Here is a 9,354-nt window from a genome sequence, read left to right on the forward strand (position 1 = left end):
CGGGTGGGGCGAGAGCCAAGCCAGCTTAGGCAGCCTGGTATTTTTATGGTGTTCCAGTTCAATGCTCAGGCCCTGGGGAGGCCAGGCAGCTGGGGCCAAAGTTCCCCTGGGAGCCTGAGCAGGAGAAAAGGGGCAGGTGGGTGGAGAAGATGGCAGTGGGTCCCCACCTGCTCCCGACACTTTGTCACATACCTGGCCCAGCCCAGCACTTATCATAATGCCACCCATACCCCTGCAGCCAATCCTCAGTTTCAGCCCCCAAAGGGAGTGAGCTCTCTAGGCTTTGCTAAGGAGAAAGGAATGAGTTGCCCTCAGAGTCAGTGCTGCCCTGGGTGTTTCACGAGGAGTGGATTTTGATGGTCCAAGGTGAGAAGTCCCTTCTGCCTAGGCCAGCCTTGTCTGCCTCTGTTTCCTCATCTAGAAAATGGGGATAATAAGAGGACCTTCCTCCCAGGGTTGTGAGGATTAACTGAGAGAACATTTTCTTAGCATGGCATATAGCAGGTGCTTAAATGTTTGTTCCCTTCTTCCTTCCACCTTTCTGCCACTTTCTACTGGCATGACTTTGGACACTGTCTTGACTCAGTTTTCCCATGTGCAAAATGGAAGGGTTGAACTAATAAATGGTACGATGCTTCCTTTCAGCTTGAAATCCTTTGGGGGAAAAGGCCCTAGGAAAGTGACCAAGTCAGGATTCAAACCTGGGTTGTTTCCAAATCCTGGGTTTCCCTTCCCCCACATTTTAGTTTTTTCTGAGCTGAACTGGAAAGGTTGAAGCCCAGCCTCCAGAATAAGGGTGGCCATACTGTAATAAAAACGTTTATGGCTGGCACAAAGAGAGGTAGTTTGGGGGGAAGCTTGTGTGAAGGGCTGGGAGGGGTGAGGGGGAGGCCGAAGCATACCGTCCCCAGGAAGCTCCTGTGGGCACCTCTAGGTTTCAGCATCTTGGGGCAATGCCCCAGTTATCCCACCCTACTTAATTCATTCCCAATATTCCCTCTGGGGATCAGGCCAGGCTGGCAAATGGAAAAAAAAATCTTTAATTATTTTTGTACAATCAAGAGTCACAAGCTTCCGGACCTGGCCTTCCCTCTGATGAACCCACTCTGCCTTTCCCACCCCTACATCCCAGGCCTGCTGCTCCCCCTCCCCTCCTAACAGGTGAGGTCTGAATAGAGGGTGATCTTAGCCCTGAAGCCTGCATCTGGTGAACTGGGCCACTGGTCTGCCCTCCCCAGAGTGCCAGGGCTGCTCTGACTCCCAAAAGCCTTCATGATGGCCCTGGGCCCTTTCTCCAAATGGAACATGAAGGAGAAAGAGGGACTTGGGAAAGATGCAGCACCTGGGGAGAAGGGAAGCTGTCCAGGATCCCCCCACGCTGGCTTGGCCACCAACTGAAAGCTTGGATCTGTGTGCCCCACCCATCCCTTACTGATCACTGGGGGGCCTGGCAGGAGCCCTGATCTGCTCTAGGGGGCTGGTCCATGTGCACTCACACCCACACACATCCCCCCTCCCACCCCGCCCCACCCCCACTCCCCAGTGCTCAGCATTAGGCCTTGTCCAGTTGGCAGTAGAGGTACATGGACACCGTCATAGCAGCCAGCTGAAGGGAAAGAGAGCAAAAGTGGGCATTCAGGGGACAAGCCTCAATGGTGGGGAGGGAGGGAGGGAGGCCTGCTTTCCTTCCCCTTCCCTCACCATGTACTAATCCGCTCTGGGCTTGAGAGAACCCAGAGAAAAGTCTACCCTCTCCAGGAATTGTCCTAGGCCCATTGGCTCTGCCCCAAGAAGGACCAGGCAGGGCCCTCCGCTACAACCGGTGGGGAATGAGAAGTGGGCAGTGAGTGTCAGAGCCCTCTCTCCGCCCGCCCCCCACCAGCCCAGCCCATCCCAAGCTGCGCCCTCACCTCTAGTGCCCCAAAGCCGGCAGCCACGCCACCCACGACAGCCGCATTGGTGTGAATACCTTTCAAGAGCTGCCGAAAACAGCCCTGGAGGAGTGGTGAGGAGGGGGAAAGTAGGAGAATTCAGGGGTTGGCCACTTGTCCCCAGCCCCAAATACCACCATGGCCTCAGTCTCCTTCAGAGGCCTCATCTCCTCCCTCCCTTCTCATAGCTGGGCACTTGCCCCTTCCTGGCTTCTCTAAGGCTATGCCAGCTGCTCCAATTCCAGGCCAGACCCTCCTGCCCACCCACCAGGACTTTGGCAGCACTAACACCTCCAGGCTGACTTGTTTTGTTTTTTTGAGGGGGGAAGGCAATGCAATTGGAGTTAAATGACTTGCCCAAGGTCACACAGCTAGTAAGTATATGAAGTGTCTGAGGTCAGATTTGAACTCAGGTCCTCCTGACTCCAGAACTGGTGCTCTACTCACTGCAACACCTAGCTTGTCCCCTCCTGCCTGACTTTCCACACTCACTGATCTTGCCCTGGCCCTCCTCTAATCAAGAACCTTCAGGGACTCCCTGGCACCACTAAGGAGAACACCCAAGGCCACAGGCTGCCCCCTCTCCTACCTTGACATTGGCCTGGATGGCCATTTCTTCAGTACAGGAGGTAGAGTCATTGGCACAGCAGAAGTGGGGAAAGCTTTGGTACTTTTGATAGAAGGGGGAGCCTTCAAAGTCCGTGTAGTTGTTGAAACCACAGCAATGGAGCTGAAAAAAGGAATGGCCAGTCAGGTTTTGGGAGGGACCTAACCTCACCCTCCAGACCAAGGGGCTCTCTGAGGTAAGAACTGCGTGCCCCTTCAGACTGAGGGTTCCCCAGAGCACAGCTGTCCTCACTCCAGTCTGGGTGCTCCCCAGAGCAGAGCTGTGTCATTCCCCCCACTCTGGGTATACCCCAGAACTGACAGGGCTGTGTCCCCCTCAAGCCAGGAGCTACCTGAGGGCAGGGCCTGTGTTATCCCCCAAACACACACACATACTCAGAGCAGGGGCCCTCACTCACCCCTTCCATGGTGCTGTTCCATACTTGGGTGATATCTGATTGTTCGCCATAGTCCTTCTGGATCACAGGTACAACCAAGGCATTGAGCAGGTTCTCAGCCTAGAAAGAGAGGCCCTTGACTGTCACCTCCCATGTCTAGCCCTGTCCGGCTACATCTGCCTTGTCTGTTTCCTGAGGCCCAGGTCCCTATCTCCCCCTGCCTACTGAACACAACCACCTCCTAATGGGCATCCCACATCTACACTCTCCCCCTACAATCCCACATTCACAGGCTCCAAAACAGTCATCCTTTGTTATGCACAGATCTGGGCCTGCTCCTCCTTGGCTCAAGCTCTTCCGTGGCTTTCTAGTATGGATTAAGTAAAGTTCAAACTCCTTTGTCCAGCATCCAAGGCCCTCCACAATCTGGCATCTCTCTCCCCTTCCAGGTTTATCTCAGATTAGTCCCCTCTCCACTCAAGGCAAACTGAGTCACTCCCCTGGGCCTTAATTGTGTCTTTGTACACCTTGATATACTAGGCTTCTCAGGCCCTTTCTCTCCTTCACCTGTTAATCAGTTCCCAGCTGGGTTTTCCAATGATGTCCCAAAACACAGGTCTGACCATCTCTCTCCCTGGCTCAATCAGCCAGAGCCTGACCTTCCCCCCTTATTTCAAATTAAACTGGGAGTTCCCTGAGGTCAGGGACTGTCTTTTGCCTTTCTTTAAATCTGTCCAGGCTTAGCACAGTGCCTGGCTCAAGGCAGGCCTGCTGTAAATATTAGCCACCACCACCATCACCATCACCACCCTCATCACCATCACCACCATCATCACCATCATCACTACCATCACCACCATCATCACCACCACCATCACCATCACTATCACCATCACCATCATCACCATCACCATCACCAACATCATCATCAATAATAGTAATAACACTTAGCACTTATGCATTGCTCTTAGATTTACAAAGTGGGTTACAAATATCATCTCATTTTATCTTCACAATAACCCTCAGAGGTAGATGCTTTTTTGTCCTTATTTCATAGTCAAGGAAACTGACACTAACTGAGGTCAAGTGCATTACCCAGTAACCAGGGTCACACAGCTAATGAGTGTCTGAGGTGGAATTTGAACTCAGGACTTTCTGAGGGCCAGGTTGGGCACTCTCTCTACTCTCTCTATCACTGTCAGCTGCCTCCTGTAGGGATCTTATACCAGTTCTCCTCCCAGCATGCCAGAGCCTCCCTTCCACCACCCTGTCTTTGCTTGCTCATGCTACGTGATGCTATATAACATGGCATGTGAATTTGGGGCTCATGCCCCCCCAGCCTATGATATGAGCTCCTGAAGGACATGTCCTGTTCTCTCCCATCCCTGAGCACAGGGCTTGACCCACAGCAGAGGCCTGATAAGTGGCTGGCAGATGAACTGAAAGGGAGAACGAGGGAAGGGGGCAGGGGAGGATGAGCACAGAGTCTGCCCTTGAAAGAAGCTAGGAAATTTGTCTTCTCACCATGGTCTCCCCTGCTGCTTCCCAGACTTGCTGTGACTCCCTTCAAGCCCCAGCCCCCAAATGGCCTTCCTGGTTTGACTTGAACCACCCTATACACATACATGGCTCCCTCCCTCTGGGCCATCTTCCTCTCAGAGCTGTCTCTGGTAAGTCCATAGTTCAAAGCTCAGCTGTTCTCTGAGGTTTGGGGAAGGCACATCTCCTTCCCCTAAGCAGAGTGTGAGCTCGCTGAAGACAGCACCCTATTTCCTCCTCCTCTTGGCAGGCCCCAAAGACAGCCTGCAGACCCTGAGTGGGGCACAGCCTTCTGTCAGAGGCATTGGTAAATATCTGATGAACCATATTTCTCTTGGCCCCCATGACTGGTCACCTCATAAACAGTGCCAGCTGAGGGGGCAGGAAGTGATCCAAGCTCTGACCTTCACTCCCCACCCTGCCCCTCCCAGGAGCTCCAGCACCAGAAGAGTCCTTATAGACCATTGAGGGGAAGATGCTGGTCCAGCCCCTTTCTTTTACAGATGGAGAAACTGAGTCTAAGACTTTCAGAGAGGAGAGAGACCCCGTAGCAACCTCCCCTCACTCATATTGTTGCTAGTACTGATAGCTGGAGCCAGCCCAGGAAAACCAAAGTGACCCTCCCTCCTTAAGGGCCTGGCTCTCAGGTGCTTTGCCCCTAAGTCTCTCCTCTGGCTACATATTCTGAGCTCCTGGAGTTTTGTCCGAGGTCTAACCCCCCACTTTGGCCTCTCAGAGCCAAGTGGGAGGCCTGAAAGAAATCCCAGCCCCACTGTGGGGCTCCGCTTCCTTGTCTACATTGACAGGGCAGGCCTGGCTGCCTTTCAGGCCCCTTTCTGGTCTCTCTCAGAGTTGGTGCTGCCCCAGGTGTCTTCCCTGGCCCCTCTGAGCCATCCACCTCCTCCTTCCCTACCAGCTTCCCTTGCCAACTCACCAGTGAGGTGTAGACCAGGGCTACCACAGCAGCGGCAATCTCAGCGATGAATATTAGGAGGAGGATGGAGAAAAACTGGGGAAAGCAAAACCCAGACTGAAGGAGATGGAGTGGGAGGGAAGGGGTCTAGGTGCATCTAGAGACCTGGGCACAGAGCCTGGACAGATGCCCATTCACTAACTCCCTAACGGCCAGGGAGAAAGGAGCATTCTTACCCACCCCCACCCTCTGAGAGGGAATGGCCCCCAACAGCCCCTGGGTTTGGAGTATACAGTAGCTATCCCAGAGTAAGTCTTGGGCACTGGGACTAGGGACCATGAGCCTAGAGCAGAGGGAGGCAGGGTTGTAGGCCATCATTGGGGAAGGATGTTATCCTAAAGGTATGTGGGGAGCTCTGGGGCTGGGGGCCCTTACCATTAACAGTATACATTTACTCTCCTTCTGGGCCCCATAGCACCCTAGGAAGCCAAGAATCAACAGGACGCAGCCTGCGGCGATTAGGAAGTAGCCCACATTCACAAACTGCATGGCGCTGGCTGACACTGGCCCGAAGATATTCACGAAGGAGGCGCCATCCACAGACACCCATATTCCTATTCCCAGCAGGACTGCGCCACAGAGCTGGGGGCAGAAAAGGTCCAAGTGAGGAGAGGCCCAGGCCAGCCTCCTGCCCCACCTGGGAAGGAGGGGAAGGTCTCCAGTTCACCTCTGGCCACTTCCCAAAGCTGGCCTGAGGTGACTTAGGTTGGTCTCCGGTACTCTCCAGGTTCCTGGAAACCTACAGTCCTCTAGACTGGGCCTCCAGACTCACACAAAGGAAACCAGAGAGCTTAGATGGTAGGTGACATGATTATCCTTATTTTACAGATGAGGAAAAGGAGGCAGACAGAGATGAAATGCCCAGGGTCACACAGCTACCTGACTATGTATCTGAGGTCAGATTTAAGGTGGAGTCTTCCTGACTCCAGGACCAGCACCCTCTCCACTGCTAAGCTGCCTGGGTTAACTCTTGAGCATGCAGAAGATAGTGTTTTTGGGGGAAAATTCTCAGCTCTCTTCTTCCCAAACATTTTTGACCCCACAGAATCTCAGAATCTGTGCTGTGGGCATCAAACGGTTGCCTGTGCCAATCTGTATCAGAACAAGTGTCTCTTTCCACCCCCTTTTCATCCCTAACCAGTAAGCCTCCAGTCTCAGCTTAAAGGATACCCTACCCCCACCCCAGTGATGGGGAACTCCCAACTTGAGTCAGCCAATTCCAGTCTGGGAGACTTTTTAGAGATAGGAATTTCTTCCTGATGTCCAGCCTATATTAGCCTCTGTACCTTTGACCTCTTACTCTACCAGGCTGCTCCCTCTTCTTCTACCTGGTACAGCCATTCCCATTCTTGAAGACAGACATCATGACCCTCCCTACTGAGCTTTCTATATTTCCAGCTCCTTTAGGTGACCCTCACCTGGTCTACCAAAAGCCCTTCTCTCCACTCCAGATGCTGTCCCAAGGGCTCCCTCACAAGTCAAGACCCAAACTCAAGCTGGGCCAAAATACGGAATCACAGACCACTAGGCTCCCCACACTGGACAGACTAGAAAGAGACTTCACGCTCTTCTTCTGCACACCTTGATGTGCTCCCTGGCTAGAGAACCACACACACACACACACACACACACACACACACACAGCCAGAACGGGTCACATAGAGAAAGAGAGGAGGTGACTGGAAAGAGTCCAGGGCTTGGAATTAGAAAACACAAGTTCAGATCCTATCTCTATGCTCCATAATTCAAGTTCCCATTTCTAGAATTCTTCAAGGTTCACTTGGCTCAGAATAATCATTCAAACATGGCATGCTGGATCTATTATCTCTATTTTATAGAAGAGGAAATAGAGGTTCAAGTGACTGGCTCAAGGTCAAATGTGCTGCAGTGGGAGGGGCCCTGGGTTAAGCTCTCCTCACAGTGAAGCCCTAGGTCACTCCCTTTCCATCTGGGCCTCAGTTTCCACTTCTGTCAAGTGAGGGAGGGTTGGGCTCAGTGCCTTGGAAGGGACCTCTCCCAATGCTTCTATTTGATTAGTCTGACACAGAGACTCAGAGAGGAAGGGATCAGCCCAAGATCATACACTGACCAAACCCATGCCTTCCCTTTTCCCTGGCACACCCCAAGCTCAGATTAGCACCAGATAAGTGGCACCCCAATGCCTAGTTGCCCCCACTGTGCAGTTAGGGAAACTGAGGCCCAGCTCTAGGGGGACACCTGGAGAAGGGGACCCTGCCAGCCTCAGAATTGTATCTCCTTAGGGAGGTGGGGAAGAGGTTTTGGGGATCTGAGCCTGAGCTGGTGACAGGAGGAAGTTTGCCTGGGCACTAGATGGGTGGGCCCAGAGCTAGATTAAGATATATTTGTCTGAGAAAGAAAAGAATTGAGAAGCATAGGGGTCAGGTTTCAAGGGAGCCAAGAATCCTGTTCTTCCCCTCTGGCTCTCAGGGCAAACCGGATCTGCTTTTAACCCTGAACAGGCCAGAAGTCCAGAAGGGCCCCCATCTACTCCAAGTCTTCCCTGAGGGCACTGGCAGCCTCCATAGAAGGGGCAGTATCCCAGCTGCTGAGGTCCCTTGCCCCCATCCCTACAGAGCTCGCCTTACCTGGTAGGTGAGGACAGAACTGCCCCATGGCCCTGACTCGTATCTTCATAGCCCCCTGGCTGACCCTCCTCTCCCATTTCACCCGACATGGTCACAGTGACAGTCACAAGGGGTCTGATAAATCAACCAGGTGAACACATTAATGAGGGAAATGGAAACCCAGGGTTCAAATCCTGGCTCTATTTCCTACCAGGTCCCTCAACTTCCTCATCTATAAAATGGGGACAGTGATGCCTACTTGCCCTCCCTGCCTTCCTACCAGGACTATGGTGAAGTTACAGAAAGAGAAAGCTGGGCTGTTCCTCTGGTTCCCCTCTTGGCTGACCACTCACATATCAAGACCAACCCTGGTCATGTCAAGCAGGGGAGCTGTGGGGGCTCCCGCTGGCCCTGGCCAGACTCAGGCTGACTTCTCTTCCTCCTCCCAAAGCCTGGAGAAGGTGGTTCCTCTTCATCTCTTTTCCCTGATCCCCTGCCAGCCTCTACTTCTTTGCCTTACACTGCCTTCTCTAGCTCCAGCAGCCTGGGTTAAGTCCCCCCTGCTCTCCTGGACTTCTCCCCCCAAGCTTTGGAGTGGCCCAGCCGCTTTTCTCCATCCTCATTCTCTGGGACCTGTCTGCAGCTCTCCCATGTTGCTCAGTATCTCCTGCTGGCTCCTCTGGCCTCATCTGGCTTCTGGGATAGCCTTGACGAAGCCTTTGTCTTCTTCCTCCTGGATGACCTGTTCTTTTCCCATTCTCCTTACCGCCCTCCAAGTTTCCAGCACCCTCCTTGTCCTCTCCTCCTGTCTCAGAGAATGAGGTAGCCCTTCTCTTGTCTGACACTTGTGCCCCTGAACCCCTCTGCTCCTGTTTCCCAGGTGAGCATCTATTGTCCTGCATCTTCCCTGCCCCTCATTGCTGCCTACAAACATTCCAAGGTCTCCCCTCACCTTAAAAAAACCTCCCCTTCACCCTGACATCTCCTCAAATTCCCAGCACCTCTCCCCCCACTCTCACCACCAGGGCACTCATGGCCTCCATTTCCTCTACTCCCTTCTCACCCCCCTGCAATGACTTCTGATTTTTTTTAGGGCCTGAAAAGACCCAAGCTCATCAATGGCTTCTTAGCTGCTGCCTCCAATGCCCATTTCTCACCCCTGGGGCTTCTTATCTTTCTTGTTCTGGTTGACCTGTCCCTGGTTTTTTACTTGGTTGGACTGTCCTCTCCTTCTGGATCCTCTATTTTTTTTCTTTTTCTTTCTTTCTTTCTTTCTTTCTTTCTTTCTTTCTTTCTTTCTTTCTTTCTTTCTTTCTTTCTTT

The 9,354-nt window shown here is 52.8% G+C and overlaps 2 protein-coding genes across 2 annotated transcripts in view; both read right to left on the bottom strand.

Annotated features, from left to right (window-relative positions):
* The window catches only part of LOC138165389 (cytochrome b-c1 complex subunit 6, mitochondrial-like), a 290,341-nt gene that overhangs the window by 91,305 nt on the left and 189,682 nt on the right, over window positions 1-9,354 (bottom strand). The gene's annotated exons all lie outside the window — the stretch shown is intronic.
* Window positions 1,537-9,354, bottom strand: part of LOC138165382 (tetraspanin-1-like) — a 10,500-nt gene continuing 2,682 nt past the window's right edge. The window contains exons 3-8 of the mRNA XM_069093656.1: window positions 5,823-6,029; window positions 5,409-5,483; window positions 2,957-3,055; window positions 2,521-2,661; window positions 1,911-1,994; window positions 1,537-1,606 (exon numbers count right to left, since the gene is read on the bottom strand). Coding sequence (XP_068949757.1) covers window positions 1,553-1,606; window positions 1,911-1,994; window positions 2,521-2,661; window positions 2,957-3,055; window positions 5,409-5,483; window positions 5,823-6,029 — 660 coding nt within the window. The 3' untranslated portion in view covers window positions 1,537-1,552. The remainder of the gene's footprint in view (window positions 1,607-1,910; window positions 1,995-2,520; window positions 2,662-2,956; window positions 3,056-5,408; window positions 5,484-5,822; window positions 6,030-9,354) is intronic.

This window comes from Petaurus breviceps, unplaced genomic scaffold (assembly GCF_028583685.1).
Source record: "Petaurus breviceps papuanus isolate PSGF00001 unplaced genomic scaffold, PetGlider_PUasm1.0 208, whole genome shotgun sequence".
Taxonomy (NCBI): Eukaryota; Metazoa; Chordata; class Mammalia; order Diprotodontia; family Petauridae; genus Petaurus; species Petaurus breviceps.